Source organism: Narcine bancroftii, chromosome 1 (assembly GCF_036971445.1).
Source record: "Narcine bancroftii isolate sNarBan1 chromosome 1, sNarBan1.hap1, whole genome shotgun sequence".
Classification (NCBI taxonomy): Eukaryota; Metazoa; Chordata; class Chondrichthyes; order Torpediniformes; family Narcinidae; genus Narcine; species Narcine bancroftii.
Window position 1 is genome coordinate 260,985,260 of NC_091469.1, and position 27,379 is coordinate 261,012,638.

At 39.3% G+C, this 27,379-nt stretch overlaps 1 protein-coding gene across 2 annotated transcripts in view; it reads right to left on the reverse strand.

Annotated features, from left to right (window-relative positions):
- Nucleotides 1–27,379, reverse strand: part of ptdss2 (phosphatidylserine synthase 2) — an 87,806-nt gene that overhangs the window by 57,674 nt on the left and 2,753 nt on the right. For both annotated transcript variants that reach the window (XM_069896688.1, XM_069896680.1), the window contains exons 2-4: nt 16,915–17,016; nt 6,523–6,605; nt 3,798–3,865 (exon numbers count right to left, since the gene is read on the reverse strand). In XM_069896688.1, the coding sequence (XP_069752789.1) occupies nt 3,798–3,865; nt 6,523–6,605; nt 16,915–17,016 (253 nt within the window). The remainder of the gene's footprint in view (nt 1–3,797; nt 3,866–6,522; nt 6,606–16,914; nt 17,017–27,379) is intronic.

Consider the following 27,379-nt stretch of genomic DNA (forward strand, 5'->3'; position numbering starts at 1 on the left):
AGGCAGCATGGTGGAGGGGTGGGTGGAAGAAAGGGGAGTTAGTTTATCCCATTGTTAATATTGTTAAGAGGTTCATAATTATCCCATGTTAATTTGGAAGAACCACAATGAAGTTCTTAGTAGCAGAAAAGGAATTTTATTTGGCTCCAATAAAGGTTCAACAGAATGGAAGGGTTCAAAATATTGCTGTATCATTCAATCATCTAACAATACAATAAGACCATGGATCAGGGTTTGAGAATTGCCACTACGTTATGCAGCCCACTGATTTTTACAAGCACAAATTTACTCTACATTAACCCTATTTTATTTTCGAAACACTCTACAACTTTTCCCAAAGTCAACAACTCACATAAACTAGGGGTAATTTGTAGTGAACAATCAACCTATCAATCCACACACCTTTGAGATGTAGGAGGTAACCAGAGAACCTCAAAAAAGCCCATATGAACACAGGACAAATGAATAGAAGGAACACACGAGCAGCACCAGAGATCAGTACTGAACCCAGTTTACTGGAGCTGCAAGGTAGCAACTTTGATTACTATTTCAATTCAAACATTTTTATTAATAATTTTCTCTTCGATTCAACGAACAATAACACAGCTGAGAATGGAAATCATTTCCAGAATTCATGCTCCTATCTGGAAACCATAGATCTTTAGATAAAAGATTAATTTATCCTATACTTCCAGGTGTGGGGCAGCATAGTTTAGTTGGCCCATGTCTCTTCAGTAGCATGATGGAATCAATTGGCCTGATCAACGTGAAAGGTCATCTTTAACCACAGTATAATATCCACAATTAGTATCTGGATAAAAATGTAACCCTTGAACAGAGATTGCGTTCAACCCAGTTTTGATATTAAACTCAAGAACAATTGACTTTACTCAAAAAGTTAAAGGATAAACCAGCAAAACTAATAAAGCTAACAAATCATCATTTGAATCAATACTCACGATAAAAGTATGACGGCAATGGGAAAACAACACTCGCCTCCTTTCCAATGCCAACCTCTCTCGGGTCAAATGCAGCACAAATGACCAGATATAAAGTGACAGGGGACTACAGTACATTTAAATCCCATTATTTGCTTCACTTAGTCAAGCTAACAGACAGAATCATCTTCAGTCCTTTATATCTAACCATGATAGATCATACATTAGTTCAAGATGAGCAGTTTAGTCTGATTCTTTTGGCCTACGTTGTGGAGGTCTCGACCAGAATTTCGAATTTTAAATTACCCATCTCATTCAGATTGGCTTAGCGTGAGAATCGATTCCTTCCAAATTGTCTACACATTTTAGGTAAAATAAAGTGGCAAATATGAAAGAGTTGGATTACAGGTTGAAACTCTAGACCAGGGGTGTCAAACTCAAATTCACGGAGGGCCAAAATTAAAAACTTGGACTAAGTTGAGGACCGAACTAAATATTTATTGAAAATTTTCAACAACATCTGCATGTTTTCTCTTCTTTCAACATATGTAATGTTAAACTTTAAGATATAACTTTAGGAGGATAATGTTACAGGTCAGGAGTAGGTAGCTCAAGTTCACCCTTTGCTTGACCTGAGGGAAACCTATTTGGTCCCTGTGAAGATCTAGTTTGCATTCACAGACTGTGTCCATTTTGGCCTGCATCAGGACTCAGCTTTTCCTGCTCACTCCTCAGGCTCTAGGCCTCTATTCACCCTCGACCCACCATCCCTCTTCCTGACCAGTCCTTTACCCAACCTCTACTCACCCCTCACTCCACTCGCTCTGCCTCTACCCACCCCATCCTATACACGCCCCTCTACTGCCTCTCCCCTAAACCTGTTCCTCCCTCTACCCATCTCTCACCCTCTAATCACCCCTCCCCTACTCGCCCTGCCCCTCCCCTTTTACCTCTTCCCTATTCACCCCTCCTTCTACTCATCCCACCCTCTAACTGCCCCTCCCACCACCATAACTTCCCCTGCCCATTACACCTCACCTACACCCTCTGCCCACCCCTGCTTACCCACCCACTCAGGCCCTCTGAGCTGCCGATCAGCCTTTGCGGAACAGCGGGGGCCGTGCGCAGCCTGCCATGTCCGTCGCGCCGACAGGAAATCACAGGCGCTCGCCAATTTGCCGCACCGCTCGACAGGTGGGAGAAGTGACTGGTTGTGCGGGGAGCCTTCCAACTGGCTTGCCGGCTGATGACATCGACAGACTTCTCGTGTTACAATTTTGTTTTCCCCGTTCTCAAAGTTTGCACGGTCAACCTGCAACACTCTTGCTCCCTCCGCGTCCCGTGGATCTGATGCCTGGGTGTTGTTAGGATTCCCAGCAGAAGGTTTGTGGAACTTTACCATTCTGGATTCCTTTTTGAGAATATTCTGGCCATCTTTTAAGGGGGGTGGTTTTAGGGGGGAGGGGATAGTTAGGGGGTGGGGAAGGATGTGCAATGAAGGGGGAGGATGGTGGGGGTGACATTACCAAAAAACAGCATCGGCTCTTGCTGCAGGGCGGGCCACCTCTAATACACTTTTGAAATGATCTTGCGGGCCAAATATAATTATATCACGGGCCAAATTTGGCCCGTGGGCCAGATTTTGACATGTATGCTCTAGACTGACATCCTTGGGGCCTGACTGGAGCCAGACCTCAGAAAATCCAAATCACACAAATTTACTCAGATCATCTCCCTCTAAGCAGGAAAACCAATTTCAAGTCTAGACATTCCACAGCTCACATAAGAATTCAGAAGACTGTCCATAAATGGAAGCTCCCATTAAGTCAGAAATGCTGTCAGCTGAGATCACAAAAGTTGAACTGTAAAGATAATTAGCTACAGATTGGTATGGATCATAGCTAATTTTAGATCTTAGTCAGTATTAGTTAATTAGTATAGAATCTGCGCAGCAGATTTAAAACATGCCAGATGAGAAAGTTTCAACCTGTATACCAAACTCTGAATTAAGCATGATCAGAATCATTGTTTATGATATCACTGAATCCATAACTTGAATGCTATGCGTACATCCACTAATGCATTTAACTGCAAGATCCTTTACAAAGTTCCTCATATTTTTTTAAAAAATCTGATGTAAAAGTACACAAAGATGATTGAATGTGCTGTAATTTGTTTTTACAAACCCCAGTATGGAGGAATGAGAAATTAAAATATCAATAAAAATATACACAAATATCTATGTCAAATCAATATTGTCAATATTCTTACTGAAGATCAGACGAGGCTAGATAACAATACAATCGAGTTCAACGTTGAGTACGAAAACCACAGAAATAGCCACTCAAGTTTCAGATTCAGATACTGATGTCTCAGTTTGGCCTGATTAATTCAAATATCCGTGAGAATGGCAATACAAGTCGGTCTGAACCCCTCCAACAGAGACACGTGGACAAAAGAAAGTGGTGAAAAAAATCTTCATAGGATAAAGTGTGGAAAGGAAGCACAAATTCAAACGAAGCGGTGCATGGCTATTCAGTCGCCTTCTCAATTAAAGAGACAAAGTTCTTGGCTTAATTGATGATGTAGCAGTTGCAGACACACCAATGATGCCCGTAAATTTGGAAAACAATAACAGATGGATTGCAGTGTTCATAATCGAATGCAGTTCCAATCAGCATTTATGTCAGACAATTTTACAGGCAGAATGTCAAAAATCACAATGGGCCCACCAAAAGAAAATATTAGTTTTTAACCTAGAGATGTTGTCAAGACTATATTTACCATGATGTACCAGGAAAAGCTCTATGGAGAATGTTTAAAGATACCCAAGTGAAGAAATAAGGATTTTTCACTTACCTGAAAAAGTATGAAGATAAGAAACAGCTCATAAACAACACTGACACATAACCAGAATCTCCAATATGCTGCAAGAGAAGATGCCCAAATGCAGAAAGTATTAGTTAAACTGGTTTAAAAAAAAATCTTAACATGAGCACACCATCATATTTTTGAATATGTTCACAAGCAACTGGATGCTGTCAAACAGCCCATATAGAAAAGACAATATTTCATGGTGTAGAAAAGCTTCCAAATCTTCCATAAGGGTAAAACAATCATTTTTTTTAAACACTTAATTGACATGTTACATGATTTCAAACCGCAGTAGATTAAGCAGCAATAGTATGACCTCAAAACACAGGGAATAAATTGTTTAAAAATGAGAGTAGAAGCATTCAAAGGCACTTCATCTTTATAGAAAACCCAAGAACAAAATTATATACAAAACCAACATTGCTTGAAAGGATTTGGTAGTTTGAAAATAGAACACAAATTTTTAATACTAAGCCTAATTATTTTTTAAAATCAATACCTCAACACACCCTTTTCACTACAGATACCTGATACCTCATGCACTGGCCATTTTTATTTCAACTGGCATATAGCCCCATTTATATTTTAATGGTGATTTCTTTATAGAACATGAGCGATGTATGCTATCTGAGGAAAGAAAATATTTCAGCAAAATTGCAGAGTTTAAATGCTTATTTAAAAAAGTGTTTTTGAAAACATGCAATTTTTCAAAATCTGAAGTTCTATTTAAATGTCATACGCATAGAGCATTCGCATAGGTCAAAAGGTAAAGAATTATGCCTTCTCCAAAAGTCCATTGATTGATTTTATTTCTTTATGCTCAAGGGTGTATATTTCAGGAAGGTCACGTGCAACAGCAACAACATGCTTCATTTTGAATCACAATTTTTTCACGTACATTGGCAAAGGGTTTAAATAGAAAGTTTCATGTTTCTTATTCAGAAATTAGCTGAAACAACTTGAAATTCACATGGACTGTAAGTAGGTACCGTAATTAACTTTAGCAGATATAAGCTCTAGGCTCCATTCCAAATAATCCTCTCACTGTTGAACTATATTTCATTATGAGATTAATTTTTTTTGGACCCCTGCTAAATCCCCTCTTTGCAATGTGTAGCACAGCAGCAGCGCAAGGTCAATGCAGTTTAGCAGTCCTTGCTAAGCAGGATATTGGGATCCAGCATGCGAGTGCTGAGGACTAAAGCTCTTAGACTCCTTCTGAGTTAGAAATACCAAGTGGATGATCTGTCTGAGATTCTTCCCAAGATCCCACCATCAGAGAAGATGGCCTTCAGACAGCTCGATTCAGTCCGCATGATATCAATAGCCAAGAACTCCAGAGATGGTAAAGGCCACAGAAGCAGACGGCATACAGTTACTCATCTGGACAACCTCCAAACTCAAAATCTCTACAAACAGGGAAGACAAGACCAGCATGTGCATGGGAACGCCAGCACGTGCAACTTCTCTAATCACTGATACTTCTTCATGGCTGCATATACCAGTAAGTCCCTACCCAAATGCATTCGTCTGAATAACACAGGTATATATCACTTACTTAACAGTACTCCTATGTATTGTTTCTGGGGACATTCCCTCAGTGCCACATGATACTCCAGTGCTCCAGGAACAGCTGCAGCAGAGCATTTTGTGATGGACTATCCCTGTCTCAAATGGAGAAATCAGGGATGGCAAAACACGTCAAAGTGAACATAGACGTGAGGAAGTCCTCAGGAAATGAGAGGTTTATCAAAGAAAGAACAAAATTTACCCAAGTGCATTTTCAAAGTAGGCAAATGAGATGGGACATTGACTAGAGCAGATTATAAAGAGTCCCAGTAAAGGTCCTGACCCAAAATCTTGGCTGACCATTTCTCTCCATGGCGCTGCTGCCTATAAACCCTGCATTTGATGATTGCACTTGCGGAGCAATTCTACCTCAGCTGCCACATCATGTCCATTACTGCCTGTGATGCCCCAGCCCTCCTGTCACATAACCATGCCAATGAGGAAGAAATGTTAGAGGTAGGCAGATACCCATTGAAAAGTGATTCTAACTGCAGAAATGTCATTGCAAGGAAGGCTTCATCTCAAATGCAAATCATCTGTGAAGAGAGAAGCAATTTAGATCAAATGACTAGTCTTTTAGATAGTTTTAGGTAATTTCAAAAGAAAACAATGGAAAAGCCTAACAAGTTGGTAAGTTTGGTCTTTCCAGTGGCAAAGAGGACTGATCTTTCCTTAAGCAAGCTGTGAAATTGGAAAGGTGGATATACATACAGGCACATGTTACCTCTTTGTAGAAATGCTGCCCTAACACTACAACTTCATTCAAGGAAGCAAAATAATAAAATATAGGTTGATCAATTATGCGAAGGTGAAAGGTACCAGTAAATTAGGGAAAAAAAATGAAATAAATTTAAGCAATTAAAGCAACAGTTTCACAACACTTATTAGACATTCTTCCAACAGATTTCTGCATTAAACAAGAGATGATTGCAGATGCTGCAATCATCAAAAAATTATGTTGGACAAACTCAGTGGATCAGGCAGCAACCTCGGAGGCAGAGGGATGGTACATGCTTTGGGTTAAGAGCCTGCATCAGGACTTCTGGGTCATCTGATTATCTGATAAATTAACTATTTTGATTATTTCTTTAAAATTGGGAAAAAAAAATAATAATGCTTGAGACAGACTTAAGAACCATACCTGGGTGAGGTCTGGAAAATGGGCCATCTTTTGCTTGAGTGACTCCAAAACACAAGAAGACCAGAATACTGGCAACAATTCCTCTGCAAGTCCAAAAGGAGAAATAATCTCAAGAGAGCAGTTGAACACAATTCAAATCCCTAAAGGTATTAAACACCCTTACAAGTGTTCAAGGTTCTTAATTTAAATATATAACAAAGAGAAAAAAGAAATTCAAAATCAATCCCCAGAAGGTACTCATTAAATTCTAAACATGTAAAAATGGATTGATTTTCCCACTGCAAGAAGGAATCGCTCGCTAATGTCTAGAAAGGCAATTGTCCCAAGATATCCTGAAGTGATTTGATTGTCGTTAATGGTGACATGAGAGTCGAAGAGGACATGAGTGAGAGCAATTTGAAAACCTCTAGCTTGAAGGTTGACAAATTTTGATTAATTATCTTTTATGTGATTTTGCAAAATTAGCCAATGAACATTGTATAAGCAGTAGAATTCATTAAGTATTTTGCACTCATTTGACCAAATTGTTGCTGCAGGAAGACAGGATTTCATATTCCATTGTTAGCATTCAGACATCACTCCAAGCAAATGCAAAGGCCTCCTACGTTCAATTGTAGTAAAGGCAATCTTAATCAATGCTTTCTATTTAAATCTGTTGTCAGTCATGGAGTGTCAGTTTGAAAATTTGACAGAATAATTCGAGTAGCTAATTGACAAATGGCTATAAACAATGAGTAACACTGCAGCAGCATCTTTGATAAAGGTCAAAGTTAAGATATATTGTCAGAGTATATTCATGACATCACATACAATCCTGACATTTATTTTTAATCCTGCAGGCCAGGCAGAATTTCCATTTTTTGGTAGCTGCAAACTGTATAAAGAAATGTCAACAAATTGACTGTGCCATATGGAAAAAATATTGAGGAATAAATAATGTGCAAACCAAGAGCCCTTAAATGAGTCTCTGATTGAGATTTTGTTTAGGAGTCTGATGATGAAGGGTAACAACTGATCCTAGACCTGGTGGTACGAGTCCTGTGCAACCTATACCTAATCCCAAATGGCTGCAGAGAGTACAGTGCATGTCCTGTAAGGTGAGGATCCTTGATGATTGATGCTGCTCTCTGATAGCAACAATCCATGTAGGGTGGGGAGAATTTTGCCCGTGATGTACTGGGCTGTGTCCACTCTTTTTGCAGGGCTTTCCACTCGGAAGGAATGGTGCCCTGAAACCAGCCGGTCAGCACACTTTTCACAAGAGTGTGCCAAAATTTCTAATGTTATACCACAAACTCCTAAGAAAGTAGAGGTGCTGACGTGCTTTCTTCTCGATGACATTAGTATGTTGGGTCGAGGAAATGTCCTCCCAGGAATTTAAATTTGCTCACTCTTTTAAACTCGGATCTCACAAAGATCACTAGATCATACACTTCTGGTTTTCCCTTCATAAAGTCCACCATCAACTCCTTGGTTTTGGTGACTGAGTGTAAGGTTGTTGCTAGTACAGCATTCAGCCAAGTTTTCAATTTCCCTCCTGTATGCAGATGTACCACCCCCTTTTATACAGCCCACGACTGTGGTATCATTACAAATTTTTAGATGGCGTTGTCAGACCGAGCCACACAGTCATAGCAGTAAAGCGAGAAGAGGAGGGGGCTAAGGATGAAGTCCTGAGTTGGAGGTTCTGGATGAGATGTTCTTGCCAATCTGCACTGATTGGGGTTTGGAGATGAGGAAATCCAGGATCCAACTACACACTGGGGTATTGAAGCCCAGGTTTTGAAGTTTGCTGATCAGTTTTGAAGAGATGGGAAATCATCCATTCTTGGAATGTCCTACCCGAATGGATTAACATCAAAGCATAAAGCAACAAAATAATTCTTGCACCTGTCTCCAATCAAACATATTTACTCCCATTTTTGTCCTCATCTCTTCCCCATGCATATTCTCTGCAGACACTAGAACATTAACAGAAAAAGAACATAATAATGAAAAATCTACTTGTGCATTGTCAGAACCACTCAGATATAGGTGTGAAGAAACAGAAATGAAAAATGGGAAAATAGAGATATTCTGTACAAGACAAACATTTTCAATTTAAAAAAAACTTAAAATTGTTTATATATTGAGTCCTTTATGTACGACTGAAGAAAACTCATGCCCAATTGCAGGAATCCATTCACCTCAAGTTGATTCTTCTGGAACCAGATGTAAATTTAGTAATAGGGAGTTTGAACTACATACTTGAAAATATCTCAATCTTAAGTAAATCTCAGTTCTGGGAAGGGAGTATCAGTAGCCAAGACATGTATTCAGAAGTGTTAAGAATGTGGTACATCCTCACTGAAACATATTGTATTGGTTGTGGAGAGTGATTGTTAGGGCCCTGGAGAGTGTGGTAGAACAAAGAGACTAAAGGGTACAGGTACATAGCTCCTTGAAAACGGTGACTCAGGTTGACAGCGCGGTGAAGCTGTTTGGCACGCTTGCTTCAGTCAGTCATGACACCGAGAACAGGAATTGGGACATTTATTTTACAGTTGATCAGGACAGTGGTAACATTAGAGTATTGTGTGTAGTCTAAAACTGGAAGGCAAAGACTTAAAAGTGAGCAGAGAAAGATGGAAAATGACCCAAGGGACAACTGTTTATACGTTGAAAAGGTGGTGCACTTACGGAACAAGCTACCAGAGGAAATGGTAGAGGCAGGTACAATTACATTTAAAAGTTATCTTGGACAAGTGCATGGATGGGGATGATTTAGAGCAGTCGTTTTAAATTGCCCCCCCACCCCCCAGCTCTAGACCCAATTGCTACTGAAATATTTTGCTTGAGAAAAATTGTCATTGGCCCATTTCCTTTGGAGTTCTGAAACCGTGTGCATAATGAGTTAATTAGGGACAATTAAAACAGTGGTTTTCAAACTTTTTCTTTCTACTCACATACCACCTTCAGCAATCCCTTACTAATCACAGAATCACAGAGCAATTATGGCATAGGGATTGCTGAAGGTGGAATGTGAGTTGGGGGGGGGGGGTTGAAAACCAGATTTAGAGGGAATGGGCCAAAAGTTGGCAAATGCAGCGAGTTCAGGTCAGCACCTTCGATGACATGGGTGAGTTGGGTCAAAGAGTGTGCTTCTACACTGTATAACTCTAGACCAGCCATTCTCAACTTTTTTTTTGCCCTTGGCCTCCTTAGAACTCTGCTCCAAGTTTATGGGCCTCCTTTCCTGTGAAGCAGTTTAGTTTGTTTCTTCCTTATTTCTCCTCTACCAACAACATAAAAACAAACAAAAAATTAATAATTTCAGTCCGTGCCACCCCCCCCCCCTCCCCTTTAAATATGCTGTTGCCCTCAGGGGGGACTGTTTGGTCCCCACTGAGAATAGCTGCTCCAGACTCTAGTATATATTCCTTTCTCACTTCAAGAAGAAACCTTCTAACTTAATTGATTAGTTTGGTGTTTAACACCATCAGACCAGCAAAACTAATAATCAAACTCATGAATCTGGTGCACTATTCCTCCCTTTGAAATTACATCCTTAATTTCTTCATTGGGGGACCACAAATCAGGGTGGATTAACAACATCACCTCCTCTTTGCTGACCATCAACAGGGGGCATCTCAAGGCTGTCTACTTCATCCTTAACCCCATACCCTCTCTACTAACAATGCATAGCCAAGTTCAGCTCCCACACAATCTAGAAAATTGGTAATGACACCGCCAAATACCAGAGAATGATGAGTCAGTAAACAGTTGGAGATCAAGTATTTGGCTGTGTGGTCCCAGAACAACAATCTTGCTCTCAATTGATCAAGATCAAGGAGTTTATTATGGACTTTAAGAAGATGAGACTACAGGACCACACACCTTTCTTCATTGATGGTAATGGCAGTGGAGAGGATTGGTACCTTCAAGTTCCCAGGAGCTCACGCTTTGGAGGATCTCTCATGGAGCCAACACCTGTTATTATCGTGAAGAAAGCACCTCTACTTCCCCATTTCATGGAGGTTTGAAACCATGGCAAACTTCTACAGATGTGTAGTGACCAACTGAATCATGGCTTGTTATGGGGTCACAAATTCTTCTGATCAGAAAGCCCTGAAAAAGGTAGTAGACACAGCCCAGTACATCACAGGCAAAGCTCCCTGACCATTAAGAAAATCTACATGGAACACTACCATCAGAGAGCAGCAGCAATCATCAAGAACACCACCCAGGACATGATCTATTCTTGCTGCTGCCATCAGAAAAGAGCTATAGATACCACAAGACTTGTACCACCAGGTTCAGGAACAGTTGTTACCCCTCCATATCAGGCTCCTAAACAACAAACTCAATCAAAGACTCATTTAAGGATACTTATTTTTACATATTACCATATATAATCTGTAAAAGTCAGCCCTCCTAATTTGGCCCCAAAAAAATCACGCATTTTTCATATATCCTGTGTAAAAGCCAACCCCTATTTTTGGCCCAAGCCACCCACCGACCTGAGCTCCTGACGCCCCAAACGCAGATCCTTGCCAGCCCATCCAAACACACAATGCCGTGACTGCGGATCCTCGCACCAGTCGCCCACCCACTGAAGTTCCAATGCCCAGACCACCAATCCCTGCTTGGCCACCCACCCATTCAAGCTCCCAATGCCCTCCCATCTGACTGTGAACTCCCACCCATCTGAGCACCTGATACTCCAACTTCAGACTTCCATCTAGTCCCCAGCTGCTTGCCTGCACTCCTGACATGTCGAATGAAGCAGGTACTGCAGTCAAAAATAGTATATGGGTTATAGTTGACCCCCTAAATTATACCCTAATAATTGGTCCACAACATTCGACGATAGTACAAATATACGTTTATGGTATGCGTACTTTTATTATTGAAGCAGTTTAGTAACTACATGAATATTGTTAGGTACATGTATTTCTTAATATTTATACAAACTTTTTGTAACAAAATTTGTATGCAAGAGTAAAAATGTATGTTATATTTTTTTCATTTCTTGCTACTCTCAAACATCTGAAACTTAATGTACGTGGCTCTTACGTTAAGCAAGAATGTCAGTGCAGCTATATATTGTACTTGTGCATTTGACAATAAACTCTCATCACCATCATTACTGTACATGAATATAAACTTGAACCTTCAACTCTTCCGAGTTCTAATCAAGGATCTTGGGCCTGTGATGTTAGCAGATTCTCCCTCTATGGACATTGCTTGACCAGCTGACCGTTTCCAACATTTCCTCTTTTGACTAGAGAGATATAGGGAGAAGGTTTCCACTAGCTGAGAAGTCTAGAGCAGAGGCCACAGTTTAAAGCAATGGTAGGCTAATTGGGAGGAAAAAAATGAAATTACATTTCTTTGCTTAAAGGGTGGTGAAAGTTCAGTTTCAAAGCTGAAATTGATAGATTTCTGAATATTAGGACAATCCATGAGACACAGGGACAGTGGAACAAGCTCGAGTGGGTTGAATGATTTAGACATGCACCCTTTTCTTGTTATGTCCCTCTGCTGTACAATGAGGTTTTACATTTATTATATCAGCAGAAAACAGTGTCAAAAATAAATTTCAGAATAGCATACGCAAAGAAGAAAACTTTGATCCTTCAATATCCACATAGATTAAAATGAGGAGAGTATGATCCACTTAATCAGTTGATTTATATCATATCAAAGCTCCCGATTATAGTTTAAATTGTTGACTCAAATTTTTATTGGTTAGAAGTAGACCTGAAGCAGCAAAAAAAAAATGTAACAAGGATTTTACAAATTAGGAACTAATACTTTGAGATCACATGTCCAAGATAAATGGATTTGCTAAGCCACCATGAAAATTTAGGATATACAGCCTAAATATATTCCATCTGTTCAACAGAATGGCTGAAAGAAAATGTCCATGAACAACAACTTTTCTAGCTCATTTAATAATGGAGCACTTCTTAAAATGTGCACAAGTGCCTGACCTACCCAAAGGAGGAGACAGATGTTAAGATGTACAGGTGAGAAATTTAAGTTAGTGGCATTTAACAATACCTTGGAAGAGAGATAATGGAAAGACTTAAATATATTAAGAAAAACAGCTCCTTCGAGGAGAGGACGTCATGAGCTTTAGACGGTGCTTAATTTACTGCAGTAATCGGATTATTATGGTTATTGCAAATAATCCTGCATTAATGGTTTTACAACAACGAGCAAATGTAACCTGTCTTGCATCAGAGTCGTCATGTGGGCTTCAAAAGAAATGCAATCTAGAAACTCATTGGGATAGTTGTTTATTTCAACGTCACTTGACTGAAATTACAATATGGATAGCAAGAACATGAGAAGAGTATTTGTGAGATTATCCAGTTGCAATGAAAGCCTTGAACACTACTGAAATGTACACCAGTGGGCCCATAACTGAAACCACTGTTGTGTCTACTTCATCGTGTATCAGCCATTCAGAACAGCTGAGCCTAATAAACAATAATCCCATTTGTGCACCAAACAGTTTTAAGGTAATTAGGGGCAAGAATTCTCTTTCAGTCAAGCTCTTGCCAACAACATGGCAAATCAAAAAATTGTCCAGTTTTACCAAGCACTGGTGAAACAAAATGATGCTTCTATAGTCCAAGGCGTCCAACAATCATGGACTGCTGTGAATCTTTATCTTGGGTGACAAAATGAAACCTATCTGCAGCAGTCAATTCTAGGACCTGCATTACAAGTACTCCGTGTGTTTTAATTAAGAGTTAAACAGAATGTCTGAAATGCTGTGATTGTAGTACGATACACAAAAGTGCTGGAGAAATTCAGCAGGTCATGCAGCATCTATAAGAAGCAAAGGGCTAACGTTTCAGCCTGATCTCTACATCAAGGTCTGAGCAAAATTCAAGCAGGGGCCTGAATATAAAAGTGGGGAAGGAGAGGAGGGAAGAAGGGGCAGTGGGAGATGCACAAGCCAGCACATGAGAGGTCATTGGTGGATATGGGTGAAAGGGCAGAAGAGATAACAAAGCTGAGGAGTGATGAGAGGAGGTGGGGAGCTGGAAGAAAGACTGAAGGATAGGGAAAGAGAGAGAGAGAGAGAGAGAGAGAGAACAGAAATTGGAGGTTGATGCTAATACCATCTAGTTGGAGAGAGTCCAGATGGAATATTAGGTCTAGTTACTTCAATTTGCAGGTAGCCTCAGTTTGGCAGTGCACAAGGCCATATGTCAGTGTGGGAATGGCATGTGGAATAGAAATTGTTGGCCATTGGGAGGTGTGACAGAATGTTGTATTTTATAATCATTATTAGGCAAATTGCCTTATAGGCTGAACAATTCATGGAGAACAAGAGTTTGTAAACTTCAGACAAAATATAGGAAGGATGCTACCTTTGAGGATATTGTGGAGTTCCTCGAATTACATGTGCAGATCACAGTTGCACCAGTATTTGGAAATATCAAGGACACTCCAACAGTGAGTAAAGACGTAAAGAAGTCCAAGTCACAGCCTGTCTGAAATTGAAAAGGAGTACCTTTGCCTCTACTGTGTCAGTTGTAAATAAGGAAAAAGATAAAGTAACTAAAGAAAAGGAGATTTTGCCTGCTGAGAAGACCTGTTTGCTCTGTGAAAGTGGACATGCTTTGGAAAGGTGTTCGCAATTGGGAAAGAAGGAACACAATGAGAAGATTTATTTCTTAAAGGAAAACAGAGTAGGTTTAGAACCGGTGCGGACTCGAAAGGCCAACATGGCCTGTTTCCGCTCCGTAAATGGTTATATGGTATGTTTTAAAGGAAATAAATTGTGGCAGATTTTTTTTTAAGTGTAGGTAACATACAAAGAATTCAAAAGCAATCTCATTTAAAAGACTGGAGCTCTGCTCAAGCCAGACAGGCTGGCTCCAAGGGCCTTTGCAAAAGCCTTGGGGAGTGCCTTTAGAGACTTCACTAATGGATTGTGTGTGTGTGAGAGTGAGAGAGAGAGAGAGAGAGAGAGAGAGAGAGAGAGAGAGAGAGAGAGAGAGAGAGAGAGAGAGAGAGAGAGAGAGAGAGAGGCTGGAACCATTTTGAAGACAGGTTGTGAGTTCTTAGTTCAGCCTGGTCAAAGCCCTTGTGGTTCATACAAGAGGAGAGGACTGGCTGCCTAATGTTTCACTTGAAATACAAGAAACAAAAAGGAACTCTGTGGTGACCTGAAAGAAAAAGGTTATCATCTGGAAAACCCTGATGGGATAAGTTTTTTCGGTAAGACACTGACATGGCTGATTAGAAGGAATCAGTTTGTGTCCAGCAAACAACAAATTTCTCTCTGAAAACCAACAAGAACCTTCCTGAGCGGTAACCATTTACCTTTCAAGCATGAGAGTCTGGTGAAATTCATAAATGTTAAATTCTGTGCAGAGTATATGAATTGCCTGCAACCAGTGAATTTGGAGGAGTGAGAAGTGAGATTGGACTGTGAATCAAAGAACTTTTCTAAGCTTACACAAACACTACACACATGTGCGCATAGAATCAGAAGGGGGTTAAGTAAGTTGATAGTAATAAGATAAATTTTGATCCTGCTTTCATGTTTAAAGATAATTGAAAGCAATTTCTGTTTAACATTTGTCTTTGTGAATTTCTGTTGCTGCTGGGTTTTGGGATCCTCTGGGCTCGTAACAGAGGTCCCTGTTATTGCAATGGGCAGAACAAAGGTGCTCAACGAAGCCATCTCCCAGTCTACATCCAGTCTCTCCCATGTAAATGAGGCCCTAACAGAAGCGCCTGATGCAATTGATGACAGCTGCAGATTCACAAGTGTTCACTTGGAAGGAGTTTGGAGCTCTAAATCATGGGGAGAGAGAGGAGGTTTGGCCACAAGTGTAGCATTAAGAATCTTCTTACTGTAATATTGATCCACTAATCATGAACTTGAATTTTTTTTAAATTGCTGATACCTCCATATTTCAAACATTTCTCCTCACAGATTATCAATTCCATTGATTACACATTAAAGTATCATCTCTATAATAAGATGATCTTTAGACACCACACTCTTGTAGACCAAATTAGATATATTGTCCCAACTGGGGTCTTGTTGCAATGGTCAAGTTACAAAACTACCCTTCAGTAGTTCGCAGAGGCAATCTAAATCTTATGACAGAGAATTTCGATTCAGTGAAGAAAAGGCTGACACCTACAATTGTGGCCATGAAATTAAAAGAACCCTCTGCTTTCCTCAGGAAAGAAAATTTAGCATAATTGACAATCAAGCTGGTAAAATATATTCTAGCTGCCCTCTAAAGTTGAACATTAAGCCAATCTGCTGAAAGGTAATGAGCTTAATCAATTATTGCCATCTTACTCAGGTACCACATCTGACAAGTTTAAAAGAAAGTGCTTGGTTTTGCATTAGTGATACAAGGTATGATTTACCACAATTTTAGATCTGCATTCAAAATGAAACGTGGAGTTCAGGGTTATCCAGAATGATTATGCACGAAACACAAAATGATAAACCTAAGTGTAAAAGATTGAAACAACCAGAAAGGGGTGAATAATAGAGGCTGAAATGGTTACTGTTTAGCTTGCACTGCTGCTCTGTTAGATTGATGTGAATGGAATGGTGTGCAACAGTCCAGTGGAGGTTCCATTTGAAGTTTCAGCAATGCAAGACCAATTACACAAGACTCAAGCATTGTTAGACCTTGCACCAGCCTTACATTTAATTTCTGTGCTGTTTAAAAAATCAAGCAAGTCTGCTCCACCTGAATAGTGGGTGGGGAAATAAGTCCAGGATAGAGATATGTGCCCCATGGGCAAATACATTATTTAAAGTACAGGCTCCACAAGTGTGAACTGCTTGGTCAATTTACATTTGTGATGCCGCAGCAAACTTCAAGACTGGAAAAGGCTGCTTCTGTTTGTATAGATCATTTGCTAATCTGAGTAGGTCGAAATATGGTAAAAGCTCAAGGCAGGTTGCAAGGACAGGAGCGCTGTACAAATGGATCTTAATGTACAAAGGAATAGCAGCAATTCATGTGGAACTTTCATTTATTCCAAGACATCTTGGCCACACAAAGCCATTTTCCTCCTTTCAAAATATGACAATTAATTGTTTGAAGGTCAAAATCTTGTCTTTTGGAGGGTAGTAAACTGATGTGATAGATCAGATCACAATGCACGAAGGGCAGAAAATACAATTTGGCAAGGGTCTTTACTGCACTCAGAGGTATGGATCAAATGCACAATTTGCATCTCAGTTGAGAGATTATGGACTTTTGACTTTTTTCAGTCATCAGACTTGCTGAACCAGGCTTTAGTACAGTACCTCTCAGTGCACTTGAGGGATGTGAAAAACAAAGTATAGGTTGAATTTCAGCAATGAAAAGGGTTCAGATAAGTGATTTACAAGAAATCTTCACCTACCTCTTGATATTATAGGCTGTATCCTGAGGAGTTTCTTCCAAAAGGGTAATGTAAACCAAAGCGCAAGTGAGGATGAATAACACAGTCAAGGTGTGAGCTCTCCTGCAAATGGAAATAAAATGATTGGTTCAATAAACTGTCATAGACTTAATGAACCCACGTTATTAAATGCACCGGGATATGTGACTCCCAGAGTGCTATTAAATGGCTGAACATGTTAAGCTCAAAATAATGCCTTATTTTATTCCATATTAGTGATTTAAAATCACTTACTTTCACAGCACCTATTTCCTATTCAATGAATACCCAAAAAATGTACAAAGCATGTTGTCATCTTTATTTATTAAAATTTTAAATGTTTGTTTCTTTGTTTGTCCAAGCAAAACTCTATACTTTTAGTAAAGCATCCATTTATTACTTCTCTTCAGCTCTGCTCTTAAACAGAATCTACTGAAATCTAGTCAAAGATCTCTTCTCCCTTCCCAATCACTGTCAATACTTCAACCCTTTAAGTGTTTTATTTTGTTTTATTTCTGCACCATTTGAGTGTTCCAATCAGGAGGAAGAATTTAACCTGAGCTGCATGGGAGTGATGCTAGAATCTGAACTTGATCCCCCTGAGAGATGCCAAAGTGCTACTACACTCATCTCAAGCTGCAGTGCAAAATTAATCAAGAACAATGAGAAATCAATCTCAAATCTTTTCAGACACTCATTAATACACATTCTCAATAAAATCAAAAAAATCTGATAAATTTCCACTAAACAGTAGAATGCGTATACCTTTTTGCTTTTGCTTTATTGAACAGTCACCAAAAACATGATTTGTGATTGTGGATTCTGACTGAGATCTCTTGTAATATATAATGGAGATATTGCAGGAGATCGGAGTCAGAATCCACAATCCACTGATTCAGCAAATACAGTGCACATGAAATACAAGAAAGCCAAATACATCTCACCACGTCACAAAATTCCTGAAATGTGAAATTGCTGTAGAAATTAGATGCATTTAATATGAAGATAGGATGGTTAAAAAAAGGCATCCTTTTTAAAAAATTTAGATTTGCTAATATAATACAAATCAAAGGGCAACATTTTTCTGAATGCCATTATTGCCCACAATTTTATGTTTCCGCAACTTAATTTATGTAGAATGTCTCTCATAACCAACAGGATCCAGAGCAGAGACCCTAATTGGTCATACTTTAATTCTATCAGATAGACAAATCTTCACTGATGCTGCAAGGCGCAAAGTATCTTGGAGATTTCCAACCTCATTTCTACCTATTTCAAATACAATCCATTTATATCTGGCACAAACTTTGCATTTGTTATGTGAAAATAATTTTTTTTAAAATCACACATTCAAGTACAATGGGATCATATCTAATTTAACTCTGACTAAAATATTTTGAACTGCCTGGTATGATACGATCATCATGTCGAACAGATAGGCCAAGGGATACAGAATCTCCATCAATAGCTCCAACTGTAACTCCAAGTCGCTCAATACCAAAACTCCATTGAAATCTCCAACTTTAATCACACAAATCACCGAAAGTGGTTCACAGGTAGAGAAGGTAGTGTCTGGCGTGCTTGCCCTAATCAGTCAAGGCGCTGGAACAACTGAACAAAATGTCATTTGGATTACTCTGTGTAATTTTGGACATTTCACTATAGAAGAACTTCATGAAGCTGGAAAAGGTGCAGAAAAGATTCACGAGAATGTTACTAAAACTGAAGTACTTGAGTTGCAAGGAAAGCCTGGAGGAGCTCAAACTACTTTTATTCCCAGGATCTTAGGAGACTAAGGGGCAATCTTAGTATATAAAATCATGAGGTGCCTAAATTAAATTGTCACTGTTCCCCCCACTCCTCCCCCCCCCCTCAAGAGTAGGAGAGTCCAAAACTAGAGGACATGAGTTTAAGATGATGGGACAAAGATTTAAAAAGGAGCTGAGGGACATTTATCTTAACATTTTAGGTCATAAACCTCAAACTCAGAACAAGTATTTTAGTTGTAAATTCAGAGTCAGGTCATGTCAAAGACGTGTGCTACATGCTCTTTAATTCTCCTGGGAGCACAAGGCAAAATCTTGCTGAACTATATTTGCTTTGCTGAAATATACATTAATTAAAAAAGATAACTCAAAAGTTTCCAAACTGATTTTATATCAACTTAGAGACACAAGAGACAGCAAATGCTGAAACATGGAGCGAAATGCAAACTGCTTGAGGAACTCTGGGTCAGGCAATATCTAAGGAGGAAAATGGAAAGTTGATGATATCTCCATTTCCCTCCATGCTGCCTGACCCTCAAGGTCCTTCAGCAACTCTTTTTTAACCATTTAGCTGGTTAACAAACAACATTGGACAGTAATAAATTCATCGATGCAAAATAAATCTAGCAATCTGGGTTCAGAATCTGATCTAATATTGCACAAAGGAGGATCTTAGACATTTTAAGAAAAACTGACAATACAATATTTTCAATTTTTTTATTATTAATAATTTAATAAAATTAAAAACTGTATTTATTTGACAAGCTACCAGCTAACTTTTTCACATGGGACATGGGACTGCCTTAGCAGAGGATATCTTGTATTAAAAAGGCCAAAACACCCAATGATACCAGGGAATACAACTGAATATATGTCCGATACAGGTTAATATTCTCTAATGGTCATCCTCCATTATTGTAATTGAGGGAACCAACCATACTGATGATGAGAGAAGATCAATCTAATCAATACTGAAACGTCAGGGATTGCAACACCTAGTCCATATCTCAACCAGGTGTAGTTTCTATTCCAAAGGAAAATGTGAAAAAAAATTCTAAAAAAAATTGTGCAAAACTAAATTGGAAAACTGAATGTAACAACTTTTGATAACTAGCTTTTTTCATTCCTCTTTCAGTCAGATGAGTTTTGACTGACAAGCCTTTGCCACTCTCTCACTTGGTCAGTTTCTTGATTTCTATTCCATCATGGACACCTTCTCCACCCATCCCTATTCTCTCAATCATAAAACAAAAGTAAAAAAATATATAAATTCAACAAAACAAACTTTATTCCCCTCTGACCTGTTGAATATTGCCAATATTTCTTATTTCAGATTTATTTCAACTGCCATTTTTAGATTTGAAATCAAGGTTGATCAAATCTTGGCCTATGTGCTCTCAATTTCCATAACCTTCCATTCCTCTCAAATTTACAAGATTTACATTAACGACATACTTGAAGTAATCAGATATATTACCAATTTTTACTTAATGCACAAAACCAACTTTTGAGGTAGAAATAATGAGTAATGCATAATACCCTGATTATTCAAGCTCACTGTACATCCATTTACAAAACTGCTGTGTGATAGAACATCCACCTGGATGAATGCAGTTCCAACAACACAAGTCAGGACAAATAGCCTGTAGGACTGCAACTTGTCCACTACTTTAAACATTCCATGATTTACAATTTTTAAAAAAATAATAAATAATGCTTAATGCTGCAAAAGGGGCGAGGGGGAGAAATAAATGGCAATTCGTCTCAGGCACAGCTGTGTCAACACATATCATTACCCACTAGACTTATAACTGTACTCAAATAGACTACTGTTCACACAGATCATTAACATAGCATCAATTGAAATGATCTGAAGCCTATTAATTTAATGACTATTGAAACATCTCTTTTTGGCTGCAGCAGATCGTTACCCCTGTGAGTACATCATGCATTTTGAAGGACAGATATTATAAACTGGAGAATGGAAAGGGTTAAGAATGCAGATGAATTAGAATTACTTGCAGGTTGGTGATGATCCATTGGAAAGACAAGGTCATTGTGACAAGCCTTGAAAGCACACAGGAACATTGGGAAAGTGTGCACACATTTACGGCTGAACTTGGTCGTTCAAACATTTCAAAAAATACAAACCTGCATTTTATTCACCTTGCAGGAGGCAGCAAGCCCAGATACAACGAACACAGGAAGTTTCCCCAAGGAGCCAGAACAAATGATCAGGGAAGACAGTTTCCTTCCTTAGCTAGTAAATAACTTGAATGAGATGGGGCTCTTTGAAATAGAATGCTGTGTTTCATATTCATCCGAAGTGGTGAAATAACTACTCTGGGCTTCAGGCAGTCCAAGATCATCTTTCAATTCTCCTTGGAGACAATGACAAAGGTGACTACAAGCTTAAAGTTCTATTAATTTACCACTCAGTGAACCCAAAGACTCTGAAGATATATTGAACTGAAAAATTACACTGTTTTGATCCCACAAAAAAAAAAGCCTGAATGGCAGCAATATTTTTACATAATTCCATCTCCTCTTTCCCCAAATTAAATTCTTCAAGGATCCCTTGGTCCAACTTGTCCACGTCAACAAACTTCGGGCCATATCGTTCTGAACCTTTTCTATCCCCATACCTGTCCAACGATTTTTTTTAAATTCTGCGATTGCACCTATCTCTACCACTCCCTCCAGTAGCACATTCTCGATCCCCACCACCTTGCATGTGAAGGTGGCACTCAGGTTCCTTTTAAAATGTCCTCATCTTAAATATCTCCCCTCTAATTTTAGATTTCTCTGTCCTGAGAAAAAGACTTCACTATTCATGATGATCTATGGCTTTCATGATTTTATATACCTCTGTAAGATCACTCCTCGGCCTCCTATGTTCCAGGGAGAAAAAATCCCAGATTATTCTGGTTTTATTTAAAACTGGATGAGATAATTTCAGTAGCAAAACACAACTCTCCAAGTGTTACCTCACCAAGGTCTTGTACAGTTATGACATTCCAACTCCTCTATTCAAGGCTTCAAGCATGCCCAATGCCTTCTCCACCACCTTGTCCATTTGTACAAAGAGTATCTGGCAGTCATTCAGATCAAACAATTCAGTTGTCAACTGACAAAATGTGTAATTTAATAAATGAATAAAAATATTCTGAATCCATCAATTGCATTACAGAATTAAACTCATTCAATGATATAATAAAGATAAAAATAATGGAATATGGTAAATTGGGAGAAGATCTAACAGGAGTAAAGACCACTGTTGCAATGTATTGCAGCTTCCACTAATAGCTAATAAACATCTTGTCTTCAACATGGAATAATAATTACCTAAAATGGATGAGAGGGGGGGGTGGGGGGGGTGGCATGGGAGGAGGGGGGGGGAGAAAAAGTCACTGTATATGTGTGAAAAAGAAAAAGTGTATATCATGGCTAACGTGATTTATGGTGTGAAAAATAAAAATTTTTAAAACAAAACAAAAAAAAACATGGAATGATATTCTTGGATTAAAATGAAATGTTTGCATTTTTATGGTGTATATAGTAGAAATGTTAACCAATTTTTAATTATCAATTATGTAGTTTCCATTCTAATAACTGAATTCAAAAATCATGATTCAAATGCATCAAAAATCATGATTCAAATGCAAAATGACAAGGTCACTAGTGAATATAAAATTTCTGAGAACACAAGAGGAAGCCAATTTGGCTGTCAAGCCTGCTACGCCATTTAACAAGATCACACTTCATCAAGCTGTGGACTCAGCTCCAACTGCCTGCCTTTTCCTCAATTCACTTCTTTGCAAAAATCTTTGGGTGACTTAAATATATTAAAAAGAGGCAGCCTCTACTGCTTCCATGGACAGAGAATTTCACAGATGCAATTCTTCTTCTCTGTCCTAAATTTACTCCCCCAAATCTCCAGGCTATATTCCCTAGTTCTGGTTTCTACTGGTAAGTGAGATTACTTGCCTGCCTCTATCTTATCCTTACATCATTTTGTATTTTATTAAGATCTGCTTTCATTCCTCTTTCAATGCCAGCAAATACAGTCCCAGGTGACTCAATCTCTTGTAGTTTAACCCCATCATCTTCAGAATAAACCTGGTGAACCTCCTCTGCCAGGACATATTTTTTCCTCAATTAAAAAAACCAGAATTATAAACAAGACTCCATGTGCTGCCTCACCAGTACCCTGTACAATTGTAGTAGATCCTCCCTGCTCTTCAATTCTATCTAGCAATGAAGGTCATTTGCTTTCTTGATTACCTGTTACACCTGCAAAACAAGCTTCAGAGATTCATTGATTGACATGCACTCTTAAGGCCATTTGCACAACAGCATGCACCAATTTTTCATCATTTAAATAATTTATTCCAAGTGGACGACTTGGCATTTACCATCATTGCACTCCATTTGCCAGATTCCTGCCCACTCACTTAACTTACCTGCATCTCTCTGCATCCTCCGTGCAATTTGTTTTCCACTCAATTTAGTGTCATTAGCAAACTAAAATAGACTTCTCAGTCTCCTTTTCCAAATGGCTAATGTACATAGTGAACAATTGCAGGCTTTGCACCAACCCCTGCCACAGTCAGCTGACATTGATTGTCAACCAAAGAAGCATCTATTCATCCCAACTCTGCCTTCTATTGGTTAACCAATCCTCTATCCGTGCTATCCCACCAAGACCACCCACAAATTGGAGGAACAACACCTGATTTCTGGGGACTCTAGGCAGATGGCATTAACACCGACTTTTCTGATTTCTGCTAACCTGCTCTCCTCTTCACCTTCCGTCCTTCTTTCCATTCCTCCTCCCTCCCTTCCCCCTAGTCATTCCTCCTCCTCCTTGATCGCTGCTGTCCCCTCCCTCCCTTCTCCACGCATCACCTCCTGCCTTTGCGACCTCACCTCACTCCCCCCCAACTCTTTTCCTCAGATACCTGCTGACATTTTTCCATACCTTGATGAAGGGCTTAAGCCTGAAACATCAGTTATGTATCTTTGCTATATATAAAGTACACTGACCTGCTGAGTTTCTCCAGCATTGTCTTTACTCTATCCATGCTATTACACTATCCCCAACTCTATGCATCCTTATCTTAGGGATTTCTTTTATATTTAACACCTTATCAAACGCTTTCTGGAAATTCAAGTTTACAATCTTCAGGTGTTCACTCTATCCATTGCCCTCATTATATCCTCAAAGAATTCCAATATTTTGTAAGATACAACCTTCCCATTCCGAGTCTAGAAGTAAAAATCTGCAGGCACAGTGTTTAAAGTAAAAGCCACACTGGAAAAACTCAGAAGGTCAAACAGTGTACTTTATATAAAGATAAAGATACATAACCAATGTTTTGGGCTTGAGTCCTTCATCAAGGTATGGATAAAATGTGGGCAAGTGGCTGAGCAAAATGACGGGGAAGAGCACAGTCTTACAGGCAGGAGGCAATAGGTGGATAAGGGAGGGAAGGCAGACCAGCAAACAAGGGAAGGGAAGACGGCCCTGTGAATGGAGAGGCGGAGCTCCAAAAAAGCAGAGGAATGGAGAAGAGAGAGGAAGAACAAGGAGTAGGCCAACAGAAACCACAGAGGTCAATATTAACGGCATCCATCTGGAGAGTGAACAAACAGAATATTAGGTGTTGCTCCTCCAATTTACGGGTGGTCCTGCTTTGAGAGTACACGAGGCCATGGACAGACACATCAACACGGGAGTGGGCCCAGAATTAAAATGGTTGGCCAATGGGAGATCCCTGTCATTGATGTAGACAGAGCGAAGGTGCTCAGCGAAGTGATCTACTCATCTTTGTCCAGTCTCTCTGATGTAGAGAAGGTCACAACGGGAGCACTGGATGCAGTAGATAATTCCTACAGATATATGAGTGAAGAATTGCTTCACTTGAAAGGACTGCTTAGGGCCCCAAATGGTGGTGAGCGAGGAGATGTGGACATGTGTGGCATTGCCTGTGGCCAGAGGGGGCAGTTCCAAGGGGGCGATTAAAAGGAAGAGATGAGTGGACAAGGGAGCTACTGAGGGAGTGACTCCTACAGAAGGCAGAGAGGGGAAGATGTGTCTGGTGGTGGGATCACAAGGCCATGCTACATCCGTCTGATGAAACAAAAACTTGTGTCCAGATATCTTGCTATTTCTTCAAGTTGATTTCAAGCATTTCCCCAACTACAGACATTAAGCGGATGGACTACAGTAATCTGCCTTCTGCCTACAATCCCTTTTCTTTAAAAGAAAAAAGTGATGTGACATTTGCTGCCTTCCAATCTGCGAGGACTTGCTCAGAGTAATTTTGGTAAATTACCACAAGCAGATTTTTTACAGGTTCTTCCCTGTCAAAGCATCATAAAACTTACTAATTTTACATAGGGCAATATAGCTTCAACAAAGTTATGACTCAAAATGCTGCAAAGACGGAGAAATCTTGGTCCGAGTCCATCTCTAATTAAGTTGCTTTCAGTTACAATACGAGCTGGAGAAGCACAACTGATTACATTACCCCTTCAACACAGGAGCTTCATTGGGAACCATTTACCGAACGCTTTCAACAGTCTGCCAAAATTTCATTCACAACACTTCACAAGGGTGGCACAGTGGTCAGCACACCACTGTTACAGCTCCATCAAGCCGGGTTTGAATCCAGTGCTATCTGCAAGGAATTTGTACATTGTCCCACTGTATGCATGGGTTTCCTCCAGTTTCTATCCATATTCCAAAGACATACAGGGTGAGTAGGTTAATTTGGGCAGTAGTGGCTCATGGGTTGGACAGGCCTGTTACAATGCCTTATCTCCAAATTAAAAAATTTTAAAAATTAAATCCAGACCAACTGAGCACACTCAGAAAATGAAAAAGGCCACAAATAAAAAACAGTAATTTCCATCAACTGAAATAAAGGCAGAACATTCCAGAAAAATAAGATTAATTTACTTGATAATTTTTAAGTGGAAACAATGCCCAAGATCAACATCCAATTTCCAAATATAGTAAGTACTTTAACTATCATGGGCCTAGTGGCACATTTCCAATGAAATTGTTGGGGTCAACCTGATTACAATGAGACTTTATTTCACGGACATTTGAGTAGCATGGCCAGCAAAAGCAGTTTACTGCTAAAGTCTTACATAATCCTGACCTCAGGTTGTTTGTGTGTGGAGCTGCCATAACTATGTAGCTCTCCTCCCATATTTCGAAAACAGACATATAGGGTAAATGGGACTGTAAATGACCTTCTGGTCTAGGTTAATGGCAAAAAAAATCAAAAGGGAGTCGATGGACATGTACGAGAGAGAATAAAATAAATTCAGGGACACAGGAAAATTAGGAGAGATAATGGGTCTAGCATAGAGCTAGCATAGAATCAATGGATGAAACAGCCTTCTCCTAGACTAAGTAGAATAGGGATTAGAAGAAATGATCATCATTTATATTTTCTAATCTAACTCTGCACCTTTTCCTCGTCTTTGTTACCGGTATATTTCTCTGGACCCAAGGGAAGCACAAAATGATGATGAAATATTAAATCTGTTTTAGTCTTTCATTATGCAAGAGTGTGCATAACTATCTACCATAAAACAAACATCTGCATTTCCTGTATTTGTCAAAGTGGCCAAACAACACTTTTATTCACAAATTAAAGTTCAGCACAGTAATTAAAATGCTTTGATAATAGGAATCTGGGTAAAGTGCAAGTAACTAATCCTTCGAAAAAATACTATTTTTTAAAAAATCTCTGCGGGAGATGATCAGAAGGGAATCGCCTGTTTCAAAATAATTTCCCATCAGGATTTCTTCAAAAGCAGTCATGGTGCAAGCTTTGAGAGATGAAACAATATTGCTAAACAGTCTAGCTAAAAAGATTTCTGCAACAACCTTTTAATAATTTGGATATTGGAACTCAGCTTTTGAATAAGTCAAGGTGACTTTTATGTATTATTTCCATGTACAATTCTGATGCTGCATCAAATCCCAGATCTGTCTGATGCTCCATGGGTTAATAATGCTGATCTCACAAATGAATGAATCCAAATTTAACTGGATCTGGAGGTTAGATGACCAAACGTCACATTTATATAACATGTAATGGAGAGAAAACTACACCGTCCAAGGGAATCTCTTGATCCAGGAGATTGCTTAATGTTCTATTTCCAAATTGGAAGGATTCTATCACTGCTATAAGAAACAAAATATTGCAGTGACGGGAGTTCAAGATACTCCAACTCTTAACCCTTTCACGATTGAAGATTAACTCTTTCCAGCTTCTCAGCCTCGTAACTTGTTGAGATTGGTTTTACAAAGATAAAATAACCAGATTACATCCTCTGTAAATCAACAAATTGCAGATGCTGAAAATTGGAAATAAAAACAGAAATTGGTGCAAACAATAGATCAAGCAGCATCTGTGGCAAGAGAATCAAAGTTAACATTCCATTTCCAACAAAAGGTCTTTGACCTGAAACAACAATTATGCTTCTTCCTTCCCCAAATGCTGCCTAACCTACTAAGTGTTTCCACATAGAATTCAGAGGCAGTGAGGAAGATAACTGCGTCTCAGAGAAAAGCAATCTCAGGGTTTTATTCTCCCTCCCTCACCACCTATTCCTCCACCTCACTCCTCCCCACCAGCCGCCGCCTCCTCCCCCCAGCC